The 25,967-nt window shown below is 35.7% G+C and overlaps 2 protein-coding genes across 2 annotated transcripts; both read left to right on the plus strand.

The window, feature by feature from the left end:
• The first annotated feature begins 6,815 nt into the window (after positions 1 to 6,815).
• LOC115526300 (olfactory receptor 56B1-like) lies at positions 6,816 to 7,799 on the plus strand. Its single transcript, XM_030333747.1, has one exon. The coding sequence runs from the start codon at positions 6,816 to 6,818 to the stop codon at positions 7,797 to 7,799; it is 984 nt and encodes a 327-aa protein (XP_030189607.1).
• Positions 7,800 to 17,755: 9,956 nt separating this feature from the next.
• LOC115525963 (olfactory receptor 52N4) lies at positions 17,756 to 18,721 on the plus strand. Its single transcript, XM_030333402.1, has one exon. The coding sequence runs from the start codon at positions 17,756 to 17,758 to the stop codon at positions 18,719 to 18,721; it is 966 nt and encodes a 321-aa protein (XP_030189262.1).
• Positions 18,722 to 25,967: the final 7,246 nt, after the last annotated feature.

Consider the following 25,967-nt stretch of genomic DNA (forward strand, 5'->3'; position numbering starts at 1 on the left):
TAGGGACCATGTTTACATCTTTCTTAGCATAGCTTAGAGAGTAGACAGTTTTAAATAAATAGCCATCAAATGGAAAGATGAAATAATACAGGAATAAAAGAAGAAATTAGAAAAAGAATTTGTGTGTGAATGAGAAAAAAACTTCTCTGCTTAAGTGCTTTTGATCTATTTTTCCATTGGACAGGGGAGAAAAAGGAAACATAAATGTGTGCTGAATATCGAGTCCTAGTTTTAATTAAAAATAACTTGTGTTTGGGGCGCCTGGGTGGTTCAGTTGGTTAAGCTTTGACCTCAGCTCAGGTCATTATTTCACAGTTCATGAGTTAGAGCCCTGCGTTGGGCTCTGGGCTGACGGATCAGAGCCTGGAGCCTGCTTCAGATTCTGTGTCTCCCTCTCTCTGACCCTCCCCCACTTGTGCTCTGTCTCCCTCTCTGGCAAGAATCAACATTAAAAAATAAATTAAAAAAGTAACTTGGGTTCAATTTCATTCTCTACTTTCCTGTACATATATGCTAACACACAAACACACACATATGAAATTATTCACTTATTTATGTATCAATATTTGGGCACTAAGAATGGACAGTTATAGCTCTTTTTCTTCCTCCCGCAGAGGTTTAGCTTGATCCCCACATCAACACTTGTGTCTCCAATACTCTGACATGGTCCCTTGGGACACATGACACACATTTTCCTTTAAAGTCTTGGTTCAATAGTACAGATATCAAGGAAGTTGAAGATTGGCTGCTACACATGCACAGTCATTCTAGGATTGTGATTTTTTTAACAAGATCCTAAATACCTGGACTAGACTGCATTCAGCCCACTGTTTCGCTATCCAGGAACTAAGGTATTTAAGACATACAAAAGAGGGGCTAGTGACAGAATTTTCTTTCTCTCTCTCTCTCTCTCTCTTTCTTTCTTTCTTTCCTTTTTTTTCAATAGGCAGTAAGATAAGGCAGAGAGGGGTTTGGGTATATATCAATTGCTTATTATTTTTCCAGAACTAAATCTTCAATTTCATTCATATAATTTGAATGCAGAAATATTGTGTGGATTTGAGTGTTTTTATTAAATATGTGTTTTTCCAAATAGGGCATTAAAATTCAGTACAACTATTGTGATTATGATCATCTATGTTACATCTCTATGTAAATAGGAATCTTTATGTCAGTGGTCGTGGAAGTTGGACATGAATCACTCTCATGACAAGGAGAAATGGAAGAACAGTTAGAAAATAGTTCTCCACCATTAGATCAATGACCCGCTCACTCCGGCTTCTTACCTGTCCTGCCCCTGTTCCTCAAAATCAGAGTGCAATTTTCCTTTATTATTTTCTAGAGAGACGGAGCTATGGCTTTACTTCATTGTTTTTGGGTAGCAAAAAGCACATGGGTATGCCTTTGCCACACCCTCATAGGCAAAGAAAAACATGGATGTAAAGAATTAAAGATGGTCTTGTGGAAAAACAAATTTTCTTACCTAGGGTTGAAGAATGAGACAGCAGGTGATATCAAAACTGCATTTTGTAAGTTTGGTGATAGTCATGTGTTAATATTACCATTCCAGTAACCCTGTCTACAGGCCAGCATAATATAGGTCAAATTTCCTTGTGGAAGAAATTGAATTCTGATGTATCAAAAATTTTTTTAATTTGTTTTGAGAAAAGAAAACTGCTTAAGTTTGTAGTTAATACTTAGTTCTTTAACTTAGATCTTGGAGAGTTTTGCAAATATATTGAAGTTGGGACCCAAATTATTGTGTAAGCATAAAGCCAGTTTTAGTGACTAAAGCTATGCAGATAAAAAGGAAATTGAGGAGTGTAAAGAGAATGTTTAGCAATTTTTATAAAATACATCCTTCCAAAGAGTGCATTTGTAATCCCAGAAAAATATTTTTAGTTTTCAATTTAGTGGTACTTATGAGTTTTTAAAATATTTATTTATTTTGAGAGACAGCGAGACAGAGAGAGAGAGAGAGAGAGAGAGAGGCAGGGAGAGAAAATCCCAACCAGCCTCCATGCTGTGAGCAATCAGCCAACAGTGCAGACTCCCTCTCCCAGCCTGACCTCAGGACTGAGAGTTTAGGACTTGAGCTGATATCAAAGGTTGGACGCTCAACCTACTGAGCCACCCAGAGAGACCTAATGGTACTTATGTTTTTCTTGTTTTCTCTACCTGCTTCTTATACACAGATATATAGTTAAAATGCGATAGATGTAAGGAAATATACTTGGATAAAAAAAACATAGTAACTTTTTCTCCAACCCAAGCAGTTCTTTCTGGGTAGAAATCAAGACACTGAACTAATATCGTTCACGCTTGTTATGAGACTCTAACCTCAAAAGCTGTAATATTGCATTGTGCACCTGCTGTTTACAATACAAGTATAGTAACCAATGACTGAATATCACAGTTCAATCATTCAAGAGAGACTGTCCAATGTATTAAAATGGGATAGAGGGAGAAAAGAATAGTGATCCTTATAGACTAGTTTATACTCAATTTTAATAAGTTATTCAAAGATAATTTTATAAATCTTTTTTTGATTACAAGTGTAACTTGTGTGTGTATAATTTGTTTTAAATTTACATTTTTCTTGGGGCATCTGGGTGACTCAAGTGGTTAAGTGTCTGAATTTGGCTCAGGTCATGATCTCATGGTACCTGGTTTTGAGCCTGGTGTTGGGCTCTGTGCTGACAGCTCAGAGCCTGGAGCCTGCTTCAGATTCTGTGTCTCCCTCTCTCTCTGCCGCTCCCCTACTCACACTCTGTCTCACTCTCTCTCAAAAATAAATAAACATTACAAAATTAAATTTATATTTTTCTTAATGACATACGTGTAACAAAACTTAGAATATACAATGTTACCTATAAATATAAATTATAAATTTACTAAGTAAAGATAAAAGCTTCTTGGCAGTTCTGTTCTTCAGAGAAACATTTTTTTTTAATTGCAAAGGTCTTATTTGTGGTTTTTATACAAATGAAAATTAATACATTCCTTGAAATTCCAAAGCTAAAATTTAAAATGATGAACAAAACATTTCTCTTAAACAGAAAATTGAAAGTCACCTTAACAAGCCGACATATGATTTAAGTGTAAATTTGAGAAGCCCTCATTTTAAAACTTTCCCTTTGTATTAATAAACTGAGAAAGTGAATTTAATTGTTTTTATGGTGTGGGTTGTAAAGAAACCTTATCAACCTGGAAATGAAATAATCTGATACAATTAACTTTAATTACACACTGTCAAGATTTCTATTTTCCAAAGTGATATTGACCAACAAGTTTTGCTTTGAATTCTCTTTTCCTGACATTAATATATTCTCCCCAATTCTTTGATATCTTGTTTACCTAAAAAGAATACAGATTTTAAACTTTTGTGTATAGCTTTCATTCTGATATACTGTTTTGTAATGCATATGTAAGTTTTAAAGTTAATTAGAGTTATAATTAAATTAATGGGTAGTTCAAATAATTTATATTTACTGACAAACCAATATGTCTCTTCCACTTTTGTCATCTTTTTTTTTCTTTGCACATTCTTTGTATTTCCTTTATTTCCATAGTTTATCATGGGAATGCTTTATTTATTTGTCTTTCCTAATAGTCTTCAGTAAGTTGTTCTCTATTGCTTTTCCTATAGTAGTTACTTTTATGCCTTCCAAATAATAATATTTAGATTATAGTTACTAATTATAAAATGCAAGTGTAAATGTTTTTGTGTATTTATTTGTGCAGTCATTTATCCATCTATTATTCATTTTTTAAATGTGTATTAGTTTCTGAGTGAGAGAGAAAGAGAGAGAGTGCACAAGTGGGGGATGAGTAGAGAGAGAGAGAATCCCGAGCAAGCTCTGCACTGTCAACACAGATCCCAACACAGGGCTCGATCTCATGAACCATGAGATCATGACCTGAGTCGAAATCAAGAGTAAGATGCTTAACCAACTGAGCCACCCAGGCATCCCAGTAATATCCTAATCGTTTTTTAATGTTTATTTATTTATTTTGAGGATGGAGAGAGAGAGAGAAAGAGGGAGAGAGAGAGAGAGAGAGGGGGAGAAAGAATGATGGGGTAGGGACAGAGAAAAGGGACAGAGAGAATCTCAAGCAGGCTCCAGGTAGGAAACCTTTCCCAGTGAAAAACTCCTGCTATTGCCAGGACATCAGACTGAGTCTCTGCCCCTGACCACAGTTAAGTACTAAAACCTTGGCATGTTCACACTGGCTAAATCCCAAAGCATCCCATGGAACATCCCTTTAAAAAAAAAAACCAACTTATTTTTAAATTTATTTATTTATTTTGAGAGAGACAGAGACATCATGTTGGGGGGCGGGGTGGGGGCAGAGAGAGAGGAAGTGAGAGAATCTGAAGCAGGATATGTGCTGCCAGCACAGAACCCAATGGGGGGTTTGAACTCATGAAACCATGAGATCACGACCTGAGCTGAAACCTAGAGTCAGATGCTTAACCGACCGAGCCACCCTGGTACCCCTTTTTTTAAAAAATGTTTTTAAGTTTATTCCAATGGCTCATCCTTAATCTTTTCTTATGTTGTTTTGGCAATATTTTGTACAAGGGATTTACTCTTTTCTCTGTCCTAGGAGGAAATAAAGGCTTGGAGAAGCTTTTCAAAGGGATTAGGGCTAGAATTAGAGAAGATAGGGTTTGTGTGGTGATTTACAAGTGACCTCATTTTTAAAACAGCTGCTAGATTGTCTTCAGGATGAATATATTAAGTGTCTTACGTAGCAGGATCACACTCCATGTCTTGCCAACCTTTAAGTGCTAAAAAAAAAATGGAAAACACTTATTTCTTTTCTGTGAACTCAAATCTGCTCCTTCTCTTAACTGTATCACACTAATATCAATCAAGAGAAAACATCAAAGATACAAGGCTGTGTCTTTGATATGATGATATATAATAATAAGTGAGTATTTGACAAAAATACCAGATCCCATACAGTCAAGTGGGTCACACATGTCCAAGTTCTCGAGATGGAGCTGTGAAGTTGAACTCCTCAGGAGTTCTGACCTAAAAGTCCAGAGACAAACTAGTTTCACCTCCAAGCCTCTTTGTGTCTGTTTGGTTAAAATCTCCTGCGAATACATACAGATAATTTTCGTGTTCACCAAATTACATTACCGTTAAAGAAGGATGATTTCCCCATAATTAGGCGGTACATGTTTATCTAAACAGCAGGCAAGACATTTCTGAGAAAAAAAATGCGTCTAGTTGTTAACATGAATCTTCTTTGGTTGGTGATAATATGAGAGAATTTTAGTATTTCTTCAGATTGTTTTTCTATATTTAAAAGCAATTATATAAAAAATAAATCCATAACTGCCTTATGTGCTAGAAGGAATTTAAACTATTTGAAAGAAAGGGTGAGGGCATGGATCATTCTAAGCAAGAGAATACCAGTTTTAGGAATTTCAGATGGCTGAGCAAAGGAAGGAAGCATGAGGCACGAGTGAGCAGGTAAGACTCAGAAGCAGCAACACTCAGGAGACGGGCTGCATGATGAAGTAAGAGGAAGAAACCACAGGAGAAGGGAGCAATTGTTGGCCAAAAGAAAAGCCTGGTTTGTTATTTTCAGGCTTGGCTGGTTGGGATCCTGAATAGAATAAAAAGTACATGAAAAACACCAGCGGGAAGAAAGATGAGTCTAGTTTCGACCATGATGAATCTGAATATACAATGACAGTTTCTTCAATATATGGGCAAATAATTCTGGTTTGTTAATAAAATCAAAATTATACTACCTGTGTCTAATTCCTGTATTTATATAGCTTTGTAGATTCTCTAGGACTAAACTAGAAACAAATTTCTAAGATTTGTCTCTATTAAGTCACTCCTTAAATCAACAAATTCAGTCGTGATCACTTAATTTTTCAAGCTAGTCTTTTGTGATCTTCTTAGAAGTCGATATAAAGTCAAATATTAAAAAAAGTTATTCCTCTTCTAATTTGCATCATACTTATGTTTGAAAATCCTTGATGTCTGTGATATAAAATTTGTGGAGGCTATATAAAACCTTAATGGACATCTATAACAACTAGAAATGGTGAAACTACAAAATTTTATCTTCGATAATTCTGCATTTAAAAAGTCTCCTTGTTGTCAGTTAATAAAAATCTGAAGCAGTGTTGAGACAATATGAAGAAAACACATATCCACTTGATTCCACAAAATTTCTGAAGAGATGAAGAAAGTTCAAAAGAAAAAAAACTAGAATCTTATTTATGTGATGGTTCCATTTTCTTTTCTTTTTCTTTTCTTTTCTTTTCTTTTCTTTTCTTTTCTTTTCTTCTCTTTTGATTTCTGTTTCCTTTTTTTCCTTTCCTTTCTTTCCTTTTCTTTTTTCTTTTCTTCTCTTTTCTTTTAATTTTATTTAAATCCAGATTAGTTAACATAGTGTAATTATGGTCTCATGAGTAGAATTTAGTAATTCATTACTTACATATAACCTCCAGTGCTCATCCCAACAAGTGCCCTCCTTAATGCTGTGATGGTCCCGAATTGAAATAAATAAGGATAAGGCAAAAAGAGATTTGAGATGCATGCTGAATTGTCCCTCGATAGTCAACCGTGATAATTGCTCCTTATAAGTTTCGATTCTACTATAAAACCCCCAGAACTTCATGATACTTTATCTTAAATTATAGTAAGGGATGTACAACAGAGTTCATTTGGTTACAGCACCAACTATGCTACGTGGAGATAGGTTAAAAATAATGTTTGATGATAATATGGCTCAAAGAAAGCAACGTTGAAACCCATCTTTTTTTTTTCTCTTAGGAAACAATGTCTGCATCTCTGAAAGGCTCTAATAGCTCCAAGTTCCAGGTGTCTGAGTTCATCCTGATGGGACTCCCAGGCATTCACAGCTGGCAACACTGGCTCTCCTTACCATTGGCAATACTCTACCTCTCAGCAATTGGTGCTAATATCCTCATCCTCGTCACCATCTGCCAGGACCCTGCTCTTCAGCAGCCTATGTACTCTTTCCTAGGCATCCTCTCTGTGGTGGACATGGGCCTGGCCACCACCATCATGCCCAAGATCCTGGCCATCTTCTGGTTTGATGCGAAGGTCATCAGCCTTCCTGAGTGTTTTGCTCAGATCTATGCCATTCACTGCTTTGTGGGCATGGAGTCTGGCATCTTCCTCTGCATGGCTTTTGATAGATACATAGCTATTTGTCACCCTCTTCGCTACCCGTCAATTGTCACCAAGGCCTTAATCTTAAGAGCTACCGTGCTCATGGTACTAAGAAACAGTTTGTTTTCCCTTCCAGTGCCAGTGCTAGCAGCCCAGCGTAATTATTGTTCCAGGAACGAGATTGAGCACTGCCTGTGCTCTAACCTTGGGGTCACCAGCCTGGCTTGTGATGGCAGGAGGCCAAACAGCATCTGCCAATTGGTTCTGGCATGGCTTGGAATGGGGAGTGACCTCGGTCTTATAATATTGTCATACATTTTGATTCTGCGCTCTGTACTTAAACTGAATTCTGCTGAAGCTGCCTCCAAAGCTCTGAGCACTTGTAGCTCCCATCTGATCCTTATCCTATTCTTCTACACTGTTGTTGTAGTGATTTCAGTAATTCATCTGGCAGAAACTAAGGTCCCTTTGGTTCCAGTTCTACTCAATGTGCTGCACAACATCATCCCCCCTTCCCTCAACCCAATGGTTTATGCACTTAGGACTAAAGAACTTAGGGCAGGCTTCCAAAAGGTGTTTTGTTTGAGCTTAGAAAAGAAAACAAGGCACCAGAGACCTTCTCCATGATGTACATGAACTTCAGCTAATTTCAAATATGATGGGAAAAGTGAATGCCTTTGAGATATCTTTTTCACATTGTAAAAGCATCTGAAAACAACAACAACAATAACAAAATATTCACAGTAGCTCCAAAATATTGATAAGAGCTGGATATACTTGAGAATAGGAAAGACTTTCTACCAAAACAACCAAATGGAATAAAAACTACAATATAATATTTATATCTCTCTTATATTAAAATGTAATATAATAACAAAAGCACACTCACACACAACCAAAGAAATAAATGATCTATAACTTGAGTTATAGATCATGTTTGTTTATTGATAACCATTCCTTAGGAGCAACGTCTGTCTGTGTGAACCGGTGTCATTCCAATAATGTGTCTGCAGAGGGAGGAATAGAAAATACTTCAGATGAGCAAAGCCCAATCAGTCTATGATGCGGCTTGTGATAGAACAGGGCCATATGACCAAACCTGGATAAACATAACTCAACGGATACAGATGAGTAGGCAGATATGAGGAGGAGAGAGAGACAGACAGAGACAGAGACAGAGAGAGAATGAGAGACAGAGAGAGAGTGAGAGAAAGAGAAATATAGATGCACACAAGAATCTATCTTTTGTTCCATTTGCCTTTCCAGATCTATCCACCCTTTCTGCAGTGTTCTATACCCTAAAGGTCTTAAGCTCATATACTGTGTAACCTGGGCTCCTTTTTTCCCAGCACCAGTTAGGTTGTACCAATAGGAATCACTGGCAGGAGATTCGAGTGCAAGAAGAGAGTTTCAGTTATTTATTCTTCTCCTAGCCCACTTTGACATTGGGGTTCTGGCTGGATGTGCCAATGAAGCATTTGCCACATAGCCCATCTGCAATAGCTATAGCTTGTATGGTTTTACCCAAGAATATTTTTAAAATATTCTCTCCCTTATGTTGGACAAGAACACAATCAAGTCATTGTGTTGGTCTCCACTATTTTTTTCAACATCCATTTTTGTTTCCTTCACCCCAACTACAAGCCAGTTAATGGCAACTTCATTAAATTCTCCTGAGACTCTCATTTGTGTGTACCTTTTGTCTCTTGCTGAGACTCTGAATGACTCATGAGCTTTACTTAAACCACCACCACATCTACTGCAACTACTCCTCTGCCATGACTAATAGGATGTAGGCAGCATGAGGAGGTGAGAAGCAGATCTACAGATAGAAATAAAGAAGTCTGTAAGGCAACAGGCAGGTGCAGGATATTTATCCCAGTGAAATACCTTTCCCTGGAAATATTCTTCTCTTTTCTATGATGCTAAAACCAATGAAGAGGAAAAATAAGGCTTACCTTAATATGTCATGAATCTCATTATGATCTGGACTTGTTTCCACTGATCCTATGATTAGAGTATCATTAAGTAGCTGGCATATTTTATGGATTATCTCATAAAAATTGAGGATTAGTTTGGGGCACAGGCCTACCACATGTTAATAGTTCTATTCCATACCATATACTGTCACTCATCTTACAGTTAAATATTAAAAGTAAATTCTGGCTTCCCACATAAACTTGAATTTATTTATTTTCATTTAAATGCTGATAGAAAAAAATACCCAATTTCCAGAGGACTCATAAAACTACTTTCTTTACAGTTAAGATGACAGAGCAGCATGGAGACCCTCAGGTTGTTTCGTCCCTGAAAGTTACCTAGATTCACACAAAACAATTTTGTACACCTAGGAAATTGATCTGAGGATAGCACAAAAATCTGCATAACTTGAGCCACAGAGCTTGGAAGTGCGTGGTGTGGAGAGGTGAACTGAGGGAGAGAAAAGCCACAGAGGTAGGGAGGTGTTTTGGGGAAGAGAGGACAGAGAATGGGGGAGAGTGTGGTGCATCAGGAGAGTGTAGGAAAAACACTCCCTGAAAGTAGTTGGAGAGAAAGAAAGAGAACAAGTGAAAACACTTGCAGGTGATTGAACAAGAGATCTGTTCCCCAAAGCCACTGATGGGGAGAAAGGAGGGGGTTTCACTTCTCCCAGGAGTGCAGAGTCTGAAGTTTTAGAATTCAGTGTCTGGCAGTGCTCTGGTGAGGAAGTAGGGTGAATCCTCAGGTTCCAGTTTGTGTGGTGTGAGGGGTCCACTTGCCATGAAGGGAGGAGTGGTTTTCCTGCTTGGAGTGCATTTGGTTGAGGCCATATGGCCTCCCCATAGGCAAAAGTCCCAGGGGACCCCTGAAAGCAGCCAGGTTTGCTGGTATTGGGACGAAGAAGCCAGAGTGTGGTGAAACCAGGCACCGACTGTGTGTTGTGCTATGCCATAATCTCTGACCCTCTACCACTGGGCAACAGCACAAGACATTGCTCAGCAAGACCCTCCCCCGGAGAACCAGCATGGGTCTAAGCTGCAGGGGTCTCTGAAGTATGGAGTTTTGAAACACAACACCATCTGAGATAAAACTCTGGAGGTGCCACCTGGTAGGCAGATGGCTTGGACAGGAATAGGATAGAGTTGGGGAGTGGATGGAGTCCTGACACAAAGAAGGGCTGCTTTATGGTGGGTTGATGAGAGCAGGAAGTTCCCATGCCAGAGACTAGGGAGCTGGGAGAAGGCACTTCCACCTTTCCCATGTACACATGCACGCACATGCACATGCATGGGCATGTGCACCACACTGATCTATCCCAGGAAGCTAAGCAGAACCATCTAGTGGAGAACAGAGCTGTTTATCCAAGCCCCATCCAACTGTGCCCTCCAAGACATCCAGAAAACAAGCACAAGTCCCTCCACCTGCTTGATATATGAACTATAGAGAGCTTCATAGTTTCAATTCTAGGGGAAACTGAATTTAACTTTATTTAGGTTTCATTCTGTTTGCTGGTTCATTTGTTTTCTTAGGTTTTTTTTTTGCTTCTGTTTTGGTTTAAATTGTTTTTTCCCTTTCTTTTCTTTTTCTTGGATACAGAAATAGAAAATTTTATTTTTATTTTCTTTTTTAAATTTTAATTTTTTATTATTTTTTGCTTTATTTTATTTTTTGAATTTTTTATTCCATTTCATTTTCTTTATTTCATTTTATTCTATTTTTTTAAACATTTATTTATTATTGAGAGAGAGACACAGAGCATGAGCAGGGGAGGAGTAGAGAGAGAGGGGGAGAAATAGAATCTGAAGTAGGCTCCAGGCTCCGAGCTGTCAGCACAGAGCCTGACATGGGGCTCAAACTCACAAACTGCAAGATTGTGACCTGAGCCGAAGTTGGTCGCTTAATCAACTGAGCCACCCAGGAGCCCCATTTTATTCTATTTTATTATACAATTTTTTAATTAAAAATTTTTTCTTACTTTTTTTCCTTTCTTCCTTCTCTTTCCCCTTTTTCTCTATTCTATCAAGCTTCTTTCAACAAGAAAACAAAAACGCTACTAGGATGTAGCTCCTTTATTTGATGTTGTGGTTTGTTTTTATTTTTTTAATGTTTATTTTATTTTTGAGATAGAGAGACAGAGCATGAGCAGGGCAAGGGCAGAGAGAGAGGGAGACACAGAACCTGAATCAGGCTCCAGGCTCTGAGCTGTCAGAACAGCCCTTGTGGGGCCTAAACCCACAAACCATGAGATCATGAACTGAGCTAAAGTCGGATACCCAACCAACTGAGCCACCCAGGTGCCCTATTTTTAATTTTTTAATTGTATTTTTTTATTTTGTTAATTTTTTCTTCCTACAAAATGAAGGAATTCACTCCAAAAGAAAGAACAGGAACAAATGACAGCCAGCAGCTTAATCAACACAGATGTAAGCAAAATGTATGAATTAGAATTTAGAACCATGATAATAAGAATACTAGCTACAGTTGAAAAAAGCATTAAATCTCTTTCTACAGAGTTAAAAGAATTAAAAATGCTATACCGAGATGCAATCTCAAATGTATGCCATGATGGCAAGGATGGATGAAGCAGAGCAGTGAATGAGAAATATAGAAGACAAAATTATGAAGAATAATGAAGCAGAAAAAAAAGAGGGAAAGAAAAACAAAAGAGCATGATACAAGACTTAGAGAACTCAGTTACCTATAAAAAGGCATAGTATCTGAATCATAGGAGTCCCAGAAGATGAAGAGAGAAAAAAGAGGGGGGAAGGTTTATATGAGCAAATTATAGTGGAAAAAATGTCCTAATCTGGGGAAGGACACAGACATCAAAATCCAAGAAGTTCAGAGAACTCCCATTAGATTCAACAAAAACCAACCATCAACAAGGGATATTATAGTCAAATTCACAAAATACACAGACAAGGAAAGAATCATGAAAACAGCAAGAGAAAAAAAAGTCCTTACCCTATAAGGGAAGACAGATCAGGTTAGCAGCAGATGTGTCCACAGAAACTTAAGCTGTAGGAGTGGCAGGATATATTCAACGTGCTGAATCAGAAAAATCTACAACCAAGAATTCTTTATCCAGCAAGGCCGTCATTCAAAATAGAAGGAAAGATCAGAGTTTCCCAGACAAACAGAAACTAAAAGAGTTCATGACCACTAAACCAGTCCTGCTACAAATTTTAAGGGGACTCTGTGATGGGAGAAAAGACAAAACAATATAAAAAAAGACCAAAAGCAACAAAGACTAGAAAGGACCAGAGAACACCACCAGAAACTCCAATTCTTCCCATTTTTTTACTGGATTATTTGTTTTTTGGGGGTTGAGTTTGAAAAGTCCTTTATAGACTTTGGATACTAACCCTTATCCGTTACATCATTTGCAAATATCTTCTCTCATTCTGTGGTTGCCTTTTAGTTTTGTTGGATGACCTTTTATTCAATCAAAATAACTCAATTTTGGAATGACTAATTATATAATATTAGATAAAAATACCAGCCTATGTTATAGTATATTATCATCATTTTTTTTGTTAAAACATACATAATACATGCATATCAATACATTTACATATATGTAGTTTTAAGATCAGGATAAAAATATACCAGATTCATCTAGGTTGTAGAACTATAAGTGCTTTTTGATCTCCTTTAAAACACCTTTCGATTTTGCCAAATTATTCAATGTATGCTGGTATTACTTTTATCTATTTTAAATAGATAAAAAATAAAAACTAGTTATGTTTTTAAAAATTATCACTACCGTCATGATTATTTCAGGGTTTTATATTGATCTAATTTTCCTAACTTAATATGTGGGTGTAATAAGCCTAATCTTTTGGTGACTTTCTTTTTTATATTGCCATAACAATCATCATTTATCTCCCTTAAAAGTAAGCTTTTAAACCAGGGGCCATCACTTATATGTAAGTGATGAATCAGTAAATTCTATTCCTGAAGCCAATATTACACTATATGTTAACTAACTAGAGTTTAAATAAAATCTTGAAACAAACAAAAAATAAACCAGGGATCATGTTTACATATTTCCTACCATAGCTTAGAAAATAGAAAGTTTTCAATAAACAGTCATCAAAAGGAAAGGTGAAATAATACATGAATAAAAGAAGAAATTATAAAATGAATTAGTCTGTGAATGAAAAACTTCTCTGCTTAAGTGCTTTTGATCTATTTTTCCATAGGACAATGAAGGGGGAAAAGAAAATATAAATGTGTGATAAATATCAAGTCCTAGTTTTATGTAAAAATAACTTGTGCTCATTTTCAGTCTCTACCTTCCTGTACAACATACATGCTAACACACAAACACACACATATGAGATTATTTACTTATTTATGTATCAATATTTGGGCACTAATAATGGAAATTTATAGCTCTTTTTCTTCCTCCCACAGAGGATAGCTTGATCCCCACACCAACACTTGTGTCTCCAATACTCTGACATGGGCCCTTGGGACACATAACACACATTTTCCTTTAAAGTCTTGGTTCAATAGTACAGATATCAAGGAAGTTGAAGATAGGCTGCTGCACATGCACAGTCATTCTAGGATTGCGATTTATTTTAACAAGATCTTAAATACCTGGACTAGACTGCATTCAGCCCACTGTTTCGCTATCCAGGAACTAAGGTATTTAAGACATACAAAAGAGGGGCTAGTGACAAGATTTCTTTCTTTCTTTCTGTCTTTCTTTCTTTCTTTCTTTCTTTCTTTCCTTCCTTCCTTCTTTTTGTCTTTCTTTCTTTTTTTCTTCCTGTCTGTATTTGTTTCTGTCTTTCTGATTGTCAGTAAGATAAAGTGGAGAAGGGTTTGTGTATATATCAACTGCTTATTATTTTTCCAGAAATAAATCTTTGATTTCATTCACACAATTTGAATGCAGAAATATTGTGTGGATTGGGTGTTTTTATTAAATATGTATTTTTCAAACTATGGCATTAAGATTCAGCATAATGCCATTGTGATCATGATTTTCTGTGTTATATCTCTATATAAATAGGAATCTTTATTTCAGTGGTGGTGGAAGTTGGGCATGAATCACTCTCATGACAATGATAAATGGAAGAACAGTTAGAAAATAGTTCTCCAGGGGCGCCTGAGTGGCGCAGTCGGTTAAGCGTCCGACTTCAGCCAGGTCACGATCTCGCGGTCCGGGAGTTCGAGCCCCGCGTCGGGCTCTGGGCTGATGGCTCAGAGCCTGGAGCCTGCTTCCGATACTGTGTCTCCCTCTCTCTCTGCCCCTCCCCCGTTCATGCTCTGTCTCTCTCTGTCCCAAAAATAAATAAACGTTGAAAAAAAAATTTAAAAAAAAAAAAAAAAAAAAAAAAAAAGGAAAATAGTTCTCCACCATTAGATCAATGACCAGATTGCTCCTGCTTCTTACCTGTCCTGCCCCTGTTTCTCAAAATCAGAGTGCAATTTTCTTTTATTATTTTCTAGTGAGACTGAGCTATGACTTTATTCCATTGTGTCCGGGTAGTAAAAGCCACATGGAGCAAACAACTCTCATATGAAAAGAAAAACATGGATATAAAAACAAATTTTCTTACCTATAGGGTTGAAGAATGAGGATATACTACAGGTAATATCAACTACATTTTATAAGTTTGGTGATAGTCATGTATTAATATTACTATTCCAGTAATCCTGTCTATAAGCCAGCATAAGTCAAATTTCCTTGTGGAAGAAACTGAATTCGGTTGTATCAAAATTATTTTGATTGAATAATAAAGCTGCTTAAATTTGTAGTTAATACTTAAGTATTTAATTTGGATCTTGAAGAGTTTTGCAAATATATTGAAAATGGGAACTAGTTATTGTGTGAGTATAAAGCCAGTTTTAGTGACTACAGCTATACAGATAAAAAGGAGATTGAGGAGTATAAAAGGAATGCTTATCAAAGGAATGCTTATCTAGTATTTTTTAAAAATACATCTTTCCAAAAAGTGCAATTGTAATCCCATAAAAATATTTTCAGTTTTCAATTTAGTGGTACATATTTTTTTAAATGTTTATTTATTTATTTTGAGAAAGAGAAGGAGGGGCAGAGAGAGAGAAAGAGAAAATCCCAAGCAGGCTTCATGCTGGCAGTGGTCAGCTGTGTTGTTTTCAAATTTTTCCCTATTCCAAATACCAAAGAGGATGTGTATTTTACATTTCACATTTAGCTCTTATATTTTTCTAAACCTGTTTTTGTGTATGACATGATTTAGGGAACAAGGTGTGTTTCTTTTTTCTCTCAACACACATCCATTGACTCAATAATATTGAAAATATAATACTGAAAATACCTTTTTTTAAAGTAAGTTCTAGTCCCACCATGGGGCTTGAACTCTTGACTCTGAGATCAAGACTCTCAACCTCTACCAACTGAGCTAGCCAGATGACCCTTGAAAATGCCATTTTTGTTCTTAATCTGTTTCCTCTGTCATTAATTAGGTGGCTTAATGTGTGTTTCAGTATTTGGTTTCTGGACTCTGTATTTCTTACAATAATATTTTTTATCAGTATTTAAAAGGATAGGTAATCTATTTGTAAGGAAGTTACATAAATTGTCTACATGTATACCTTTAGGAATTGGAAAGATGTTACTGACATGATCTTAGAGACATTGAAGGATCAAAAACACCTCAAGGAGATTAAGTGAATTACAAAAATCAGCTCTGGGGTCCAGGTGTTCTGCCTAATAAATTGGTGAAATTTCTACCATATTAGTTGACAATTTTCTATGGAAAATCATATGCACCTTTTCCTATTTCTAGTTATTATAGGGTTACTGGGAAGGTGATTAAAGAAAACCAATCAGGTTGTTTGGCAACTCTGGCCAGAGGTCCTTTCCTTTCAGGAAACAGAAATTTTACATAAATTGCTTGTTTGTGGAGTCTGCTAAATAAATGATTACCTGCAAGTTTAGTCAGCTTCAATCTTCCATTAATTCTTATTTTGCTTACCTATTGAGCAAAGACCACAATATCTCAAAGTTTTTCATATCCTTCTTCTGTCCTCATTGCTGGGGATGGGGTGATGGTGGTAGAGGTAGAGAGTATTCCCATGAGGGGTAGGAGGAAGATTCTGATTTTCTCGTTGCTTAATAAGTTTTCTTTTTTATTTATTATTATTTTTTAAAGGCATTTTATTTTTTTTTACGTTTATTTATTTTTGAGACAGAGAGAGACAGAGCATGAATGGGGGAGGGGCAGAGAGAGAGGGAGACACAGAATCCGAAGCAGGCTCCAGGCTCTGAGCCATCAGCCCAGAGCCTGATGCGGGGCTCGAACTCACGGACCGTGAGATTGTGACCTGAGCTGAAGTCGGACGCCCAACCAACTGAGCCACCCAGGTGCCCCTACTTAATAAGTTTTTAAAGCACCTTGGAGTAAATTCTGACCCTTTGGATTCTTGTGAGTTCTTTAGTATTTACTTTCCATTATCAAGGAATTCGGTATTATCATTACAAGATTCTTTATGATCTAGCTCCTGGGCAAATGTCCAGGTTATCATTTGTTCCTTTCATACAAGTGAATTCTCATAGACTTGATCGTTTTGATTTCTTTTTATTGATTTCTTTATGTGTTTGTTTTGATTTCTCTACTTGTACTTATTGACTTTTTCCTCTGGAATTTCTTTTACAAATGTATCTCCCTTACAACTTGTCTTCCTTCAAAATACATACCAAACGCCTTCTCTTCAACATGGTCCTTCTTGACAATCACCAATCCCTCCTCCGAACACCCCACCAACAAAAACACACATCCATTTTGATAACATACTGCTTATTTAAGACAATGTACATACTTCTATTTCAGTTTTTTATGTTTACTGTAATTATTACGTTTACTGTGATTATTTCTGTGCACTTGGTCTCTCCATTAGACTCTCAATTCTTTAAAGGATGAAATTGTGTCTTATTCTCCACAGGATCACATTGTAAGAGCTCAGTAAATATTTATGAGAAATGAAGAGATTAATGAAAGAAGGAGATGCCATTTATCTACCCCAAATATTTAGTTAACTTGAAAATGAAGTTTAATTGTAAGTAGGGAATTTGGATTAATTAATTTTTCTCTTGGATGAGAAATGAATTTGATGTGTGATTAGAAATATTAAATTTCCATTTATGTTGTCTCCCACTAGAACCCAACTGAAATGTGTCCCATTGCTAAAGTTAGGAAAAAATGGGGAAAAGTTAGGAAAAAATAGGGAGATGCATATAGTTATTAATAGGTAAGTAAGGTATTCTAACAAAAATTTCTTTAGAGAAGTCATTAACAGAGTTATACTCAATTATAAATTATGAGGATGGAAATATTTTAAAAATAATGAAGACTCAGTGTCAGTGATGAGAACTTGAGTTGCTTAATAAGAAATTGTTAGATGAACAGATGACTTAATCAATGCAAAACAAATAGACAATAAAAACTAATCCTTGGACCTTAGAAATTTTGACTGATCATTAAAATGCACTATGGAATTTTAAAATGTTGAGGTGAGAGGGAGGCAGTATATATAAGCTATATTTTTCTTCTCTTTTTTGCCTACTCTAGGAAAACACACATGAATGTTAAGCCTAATTGATCATGCTAATGCTGAATAAAACAAACTGGACTCCAGCCTCATTCATTCTTAATGGAGTCCCAGGACTGGAAGACATGCACCTGTGGATTTCTTTCCCATTCTGCTCCATGTATGCTGTGGCAATGGTAGGGAATTGTGGGCTCCTCTACCTCATCCACTTAGAGGACTCCCTGCACAGGCCCATGTATTACTTTTTAGCTATGCTTTCCCTAACTGATATTGTCATGTGCTCTAGTACAATCCCTAAAGCTCTCAGCATCTTCTGGTGTCATCTCAAAGAAATTGGCTTTGATGAATGTCTGGTACAGATGTTCTTTGTCCACACCTTCACAGGGATGGAGTCTGGGGTGCTCATGCTTATGGCCCTGGACCGTTATGTGGCCATCTGTTACCCTCTGCGCTATTCAACTATCCTCACCAATCCTGTCATTGCAAAGGTTGGGCTTGCTACTTTCCTGAGAGGGGTGTTCCTCATCATTCCCTTCACTTTCCTTACCAAGCGCCTGCCCTACTGCAGAGGGAATATAATTCCTCACACCTACTGTGACCACATGTCTGTAGCCAAGTTATCCTGTGGAAATATCAAGGTCAATGTCATCTATGGTCTGATGGTTGCCCTCCTGATTGGGGGCTTTGATATCTTGTGCATCACAGTCTCCTACACCATGATCCTCCGGGCAGTGGTGAGCCTCTCCTCAGCAGATGCTCGGCAGAAGGCCTTCAGCACCTGCACTGCCCACATCTGTGCCATTGTTTTCTCCTACAGTCCAGCCTTCTTCTGCTTCTTTTTTAATCGTTTTGGGAGCCACAAAATTCCTCCATCTTGCCACATCATTGTGGCCAATATTTATCTGCTCCTGCCTCCCACTATGAACCCTATTGTCTATGGAGTGAAAACCAAGCAGATACGCGACTGTGTCATAAGGATTTTTTCAGGTTCTAAGGACATCAAATCCCACAGCATATAAAGGACAGTTACCAAAAAAAAAACCATTTTTCATGACAGAGAGGAGCTCCTGTTTAGTCAAGAGGTGTAAAATGTTTTGGGAAGTACTATTTTGGTCATGAAAACGGAGCTTGTTGATTGGTGCATTTCTAAATAGATGTTTTGAAAATCTCAACTGGCCTGCCAACTGAGATTTCCATGAATTTTTTTCCTTTTCAGTCTTGTGAAGAATGAGTCTAATAATTAATACATATCCTTGAGCAAAGCCTGATTATCCCATTTCATTAAAAAATAAAGTAGAAGTAATTTGACAATAAATTATATTTTAAAATAATAAATAAATAAATAAATAAATAAATAAATAAATAATAAAGTAGAAGTAGGTGATTCTGATTCTGAATACCTATTATGATTTCTAGGTGGAGAGCCAGTTGTTGCTTTTCCCTGGAAAATATGTGCTGTATATTTTTAATCACTGCTTAATATGTTTTTTCAATGACTTCTTTCTGAAAGAGAAGTTATAAAGTATCCTTTGTATGGAGTCATTAAGGTAATAAATTTTAAGTCTCTGGGCATCTGAGAGAATGTGGCTGCATAGATCTCTCCTAGCTAGGACAGGCACATTATTTCACTACAGACTAATCTGTGATGCAGTTTTCTTCAACAGGACTTTTGAAAGCACACAATCTGGAGGTTGGGGTAGATAGATCTCTCTAACCAAATGTAACAAACAATATAACTTTTCATAAGAACAGCATGAGAGGGGGTCAAAATCAACTTGTTTCCTCTTATCTGCAATTGTGAATCTAATAAATACAATGAAATATCTCTGTCTAATATTCAAGATTCTTTTAAATTAATGAACAAGTCTGGTTCATTAGACTGGTGGAAATGGTGTTTTTATATTAATGTCTCATGATCTAAGCCAATTATTTAAGGGATATAGAATAAACTGAGTTATTATTCTTATATCTTTTTGTTCAACTTAAAAGAATACATATTGTCTCTGCCCAATTTTGGTAACTATACCAATCAAATTACATTTAATTATTTAATTAGTCTTTTACAATTTCACATTTTATTTTTTTCTTTTTCTTTTATTTTTTATTAAATTTTTTTTATTTTTTATTTTACAAAATTTACATCTGAATTAGTTAGAGGCAAGGGAAACAAAAGCAAAAATGAACTACTGGGACCTCATCAAAATATAAAGCTTCTGCACAGTGATGGAAACAATCAGCAAAACTAAAAGGCAACTGACAATGTGGGAGAAGATATTTGCAAATGACATATCAGATAAAGGGTTAGTATCAAAAATATATAAAGAACTTATCAAACTCAACACCAAAAACCAAATAACCCAATGAAGAAATGGGCGAAAGACATGAATAGACACTTCTCCAAGGAAGACATCCAGATGGCCAACCAACACATGAAAAAATGCTCAACATCACTCATCATCAGGGAAATACAAACCAAAACCATAATGAGATACAATATCACTTTTTAAAATCTTACAGACCACACCACCCCCTAATATATAACCATCTTCCATTTTTTTACCCTATTTCTTTGCTTACCTTGATTTCAATAGTTGTAACCAACTTGTTATAACCAACAAGTGTTGGTTATAAAGTGGCTTTTGTAAACAGAGGGCAAAGAGAGACTGAAGAGAGAGGCAGACCACTCCAGATTGGTAGGCATCAGGGTTAATAAGAAGGTATCATACACACAAGTCTTGTCTTGGGTGGTTGCAAGATGAGTAGCTCTCCACACCTGCCTGCCAGAATCTTAAGAGTTTATATGGAAACCTTAACTGGGTTCAGTCACATATACCATCCAGATAGTCTCAACAACATATTGCTACATATTGAGGCTATGTCTTTAAGGGAGCTTCTGGTGTGGGTAAGGCAAGTACAATGCACAGTCCAAAGACAGGGACGAGCATGAGGAGCCTACAATTTCCTAGGTCCAGTGCTCAGATCAACCTGGGGTCATGCCATCTTGAAGACCTAGTCAAAGAACAAGTTGTCATCTTCTTTCCTTTTACTTTCTCAACTTGAAATAATTTTCCCACTAATTTGCCTTTTGGTCATCACATCCATCACCTGAAATTGCTTTTGCAATTTCACCCGTGGCTTCCATTTTAAGAAATTAAATAGGCCTCTCTCTGGGCTCATATAACTGTATGACTTAGGAATATGAAATGAAATTCTGTATTTCTGATATCTTGAAACATTTCCATTATTTTACTTCAGAAGCATGACACATTGTATGATTTTCTTCACTCCTATTTAAAAAGAAGATGTACTAAATGGTCAACAGGTAGGAAAAGATGCTCGATATCATTAATCATTAGAGAAATGCAAATCAAGTCCAAAATGAGATATCATCTCACATCCTATTAAGATGTCAATTATAGAATAAATCAAACAAAAAGTTGTTGGTGAGGATGTGGAAATATTAGAACCCATGCCCACTGCCAGAGGGAATGCAAATTTGTTCAGCCACAATAAAAAACAGTATAGAAATTCCTCAAGAAGTTAAAAATAGAATTACCATATAATCCAAAAATCTCACTTCTGAGAATTTACCCAAAAGGACTGAAAATAAGATCTCAATGAGATATATGTACTCTCATGTTCACTGCAGCATTACTCACAACATCCAAGATATACAAGTAACCTAAAGGTCCATGAGTAGATGAATAGGTAAAGAAATATAGTATATACATATAGTGTAATATTATTCAGGCCTAAACACAAGGAAGCTGTCATATGCTATATCATGGATGGCCCTTGAATATATTATACTAAGTGAACTAAGTCAACCACACAAGGACATAAAACAAATGTTTTATGATTCCAATTAAAATAGGCATTTTAATGTAATTAAGCTTATAGAAGTAGAAGGTTGAATGGTAATTATCTTTATATATTATAATAAGATATATTATGATAATATAATAATTAATATATACTAATAAAACTACACATTGCCAATAAAATAAATTTTTAAAAATCCAATTAAATGAAGAGACAAACAATGTTCACGGATGAGAAGATACCAGTTTTTCCTAAAGTGATACACAGGTGTGATGCAATTCCTATGAAAATCCCAGCAAGATTTTCTGTTGATATAGACAATTGTTTTCTAAAATTTATTTGGCATATCAAAGGAATGACAGTAGCTTAAAAAAAATTGAAAATATATAGTGAAATGAGGAAGTAGTCTTCGTAATTTCAAGACTTACATAGCTACGATAATCAAGACTGTGGTATTAGCAGATCATAGAACATAGATCAATGGAACAGTATAGAGTACCTAGAAATAGAACCCCACAAATATGCCCAAATGATTTTTGACAAATAAACAAAAGAAATCCATAAAGGAAATGTGGCCTTTCAAAAAATGTCTGTTAAAAGAATTAGGCATTGATAGGCAAACAAAACCAAAACACTCTTGACCTAAATCAAGATTGTACCTTGATTATACCTTATACACAAATTAACTCAAAATAATGCATTATAAACTTAAATGTAAAATTTGAAGCTCTAAAACATTTTTAAAAACTATGGGATAAAACTTTAAGATCCAGGATTAGGCAGAATTCTTAGACTTGACACCAAAACACAATTCAAAATAGAAAAAAAATAAATGAAAATTAAACCACATTAGAATTTTTTTTTTAATTTTGCTCTGCAAAAGACCCTACTAAGAGGATGAAAAGACAAGCTACGGACTGTGAAAAATGCTTTCAGGACATATCCAACACACACACACACACACTCAATGGTAAAAAAAAATCCAATTAGAAAAGACAAAAAAAACAAAAACAAAAAAGCCCAGACATTTCATTGATAAGGATATACAAATGGCAAATAGACATATAAAAAATTGTTCGATATCATTAGCCATATACAAATAAAAATTAAAATTGGAATAGAATATCACTATACAACCATGACATAAGATAAAATAAAGCATACTAAAAACATGAAATTCTGGTAAGAATATGGAAAAACAGAATCACAAATACAGTGATGGTAGCAATATAAAAAAGGACAGCTATTCTGGAAAATATTTTGACAGTGTCTTAAAAACACAGTACTGGAGCTATCATACAACTTAGCAGTTACACTCCTGAGCATTTATCCCAGAGAAATACTTGGGTTCACACACAAAAAAGCAGTAAACTGTGAGCGACATGAATGAAAATGGCAAAATGACAATATTAAAAGTTTGTCCCTAATACAAGCAATGGATAAACTACAAAAAAAAAAAAACCCTGTCAAAATCAACTTTCTCACCTTCTTGATGCTAATTAAAAGTTTTCAGCAATTAGGGGAATGCTTAATAAAAAAAATAGCTGGGCCACTGTGCAAAAAACAGTATGGAATTTCCTCAAAATATTAAAAATAAAAATATCATATGATCCATTAATTCCATTTCTGGGTATTTATACAATGAAAACAGAAACACTAATTTGAAAAGGTATATGCATTCCTCTGTTTATTGCAGCATTATTTACAATAGCCAAAATATGGAAGCAATCTCAGTGCCCATTGACAGGTGAATAGATAAAGATGTGGTATATATACACAATAAGATACGCAGCCAAAACAAGGATGAAGTCTTGCCGTTTGAGACATATGGATGGATCTAGGCAGTATTATGGTAAGTAAAATAAATCAGAATGAGAAAGGCAAATACATATGATTTCACTCGTGTGTGGAATCTTAACACAAAACAAAACAAAACAAATGAATAAACAAACAAAAAGCAGAATCAGACCTGTAAATACAGAAAAGAAATTGGTAGTTGCCAGAAGGTAGGAAGGTGGGAGGATGGACCAAATGGGTAAAGGAGAGTGGGAGATACAGGCTTCTAGTTATGGAATGAGTAAGTCATGGGACAACATAGGGAGTAAATGGTACAACATAGGGAATACAGTCAATGATATTGTAATTGATGTATGGTGACAGAGGGTAACTACATCTGTGGTGAGCATAGCATAATGTATAGAGATGTTGAATCACTATGTTGTACACCTGAGACTAATGTAACATTGTGTGTCAACTGTATTCAAATTAAAAAATTAAAAGGAAATAAAAAATAAAGCATTTGCACACATATGTGTAGAAGTATATGGGAATAGCTATATGCTTAACTCATTAAACTATACTGTGTATAAACCATCTTTCAACCAGCATCTTTTTTCATTAAGGTCTAAGTGTATATAAACTTATGTGTTGAAGCATATGGGAATAGCCTGTTTTTAACTCACTGAACCTACATTGGGTATAATGTGTCTTTCAAGTAACATCATCATTCATTAAGATATAAATGTTTGTAAACTTATGTGTAGAAGCCTGTGGGAATAGATTTATGCTAAACTCTTTAAAACTACACTGTGCCCCAAAATAAATAATAATAAATTAAGCCTAAAAAGTAGAAGAATCTAAGAAAGCTTTGTGACTTTTTAAAAAATTGTGGTAAAAGTCACATAATGCAAAATTTACCATTTTAATTATGTTAAAGGTACAATTCAGTGGCTTTTAATACATTCCTAGTGTTGTGCAACCATCACCACTAATTCCAGAATATTTTAGTCATCTCCCCAAAAAAGCCTATACATTTTAAGCAGCCACCTACTTCCCCATACTGCTGGTATCCAAAAATTTACTTTCTATTCTATGGATTTGCCTATTCTTAATATTTCATGTAAAGGGAATAACACAATATGTGGCTATCTGTCTCTGAAATCTTTGATCTAACATAAAATTTCCAAGGTTCATGTTGTTTGACCCCTCTTTAAGACCTACTACTCTGACTTGGGGATGTCTAAGTACTCAATGATGTCATTTAATTAGAGACATTAACGAATAAGTGAATGAAATAAACGGATGGATATGTGAGTGACAAACATTCTGTGCTAAGTGCTTTTACCATGTATCCTACAAGACCTCATACAAAAAGAAAGACCACTGCAGTAGTATTAAAATAACTCACTTTTATTAAAACTTGTGCTCATTTTAATTCCTCTCCATTAAATACATGGGTATGCACAAACATACATGCACATGAAAAATTCACTTATTCAGTATCATCATATACAGTAAGAATGGAAACCATCCATTCTTTTCCTCCTCTCATAAAGGTTAGCTTGATTGCCACACAAACACCTGTGTCTCTAATGTTTTGAAGTATCCCTTTAGGATAGATAGGACATTTTTCTTAAATACCCATTTCACTAGTACAGATACCATGGGATTCAGAAATTGAATGCTGTGCATGTATATATATCATATGTTTTTTGACTACGATCCTGAACACCTGGACCAGATTGCATTCAGCTCACTGTTCTTTAGAACCTAAGGTATTAAAGGAACATAAAAGTGGGACTAGAGGATTTATTATTGTTTTTTAGGCAGAAAGATAAAGTAGAGGTTTTGAATGCATATGAATTGTTTATGATATTCTCAGAAATACAGATTTGAGTCCATTCATCATGTTTGCAGGCAAGAGTGTTGTGGGAGGCTGGGAGGTTATAAAATGTTTACCCAATGCTCAGATTGCAATTCAGCATAACTTTGCATCATGATTATGAATATCTAGGCCATTTCCATAATCAAATAGAAATCATTGTTTCTGTTGTAGTGGAAGTCAGGTATGAATCATGCTTATGGCAAGAAGAAATGGGGGACATCTAGAGAAGAGTTCTCAGTCATGGTGAGAACACTCTTGCTTCTTACCTGCCCTCCCCTTGTTCTCAGAAAGAGAATCTAATTTTTCTTGTTAATTATCTAGCGACACTTAGTTGAGACTGAATTTCATCCATTTTAGATAACAACACTTGCTGAGAGGGACCCACTATCATAACGAGAGAGCAAATTTATTGTGTATGGGGTTTGGGAATGGTAATAGACAAAAGTTGATATCAAAGTTGTACTTTAAAAATAACATATATGTGCTTGTGTTCCTCTTCCAATATACCTGTCCACACCCACGACATAGTTAATTTTCCTTGCTAGAAAAATTGGATTATGATATATCGAAATCATTTTAAACCTGTTTTGGACATTTCCTCACTTATTTTGTGGTTAATAGTATACTACCTGTGTATAAGTGTGGATCTCTGACAGTTTTGCAAATATATTAAACATGGGACCTAAAATTATTGTGTAACATGAAAGTCACTTTTAGTAATTAAAGATACATCTATAGAAAGAAAGCACAAGATATAAGCAGGATATTTACTTCATATT

This window comes from Lynx canadensis, chromosome D1, assembly GCF_007474595.2.
Source record: "Lynx canadensis isolate LIC74 chromosome D1, mLynCan4.pri.v2, whole genome shotgun sequence".
NCBI lineage: Eukaryota > Metazoa > Chordata > Mammalia > Carnivora > Felidae > Lynx > Lynx canadensis.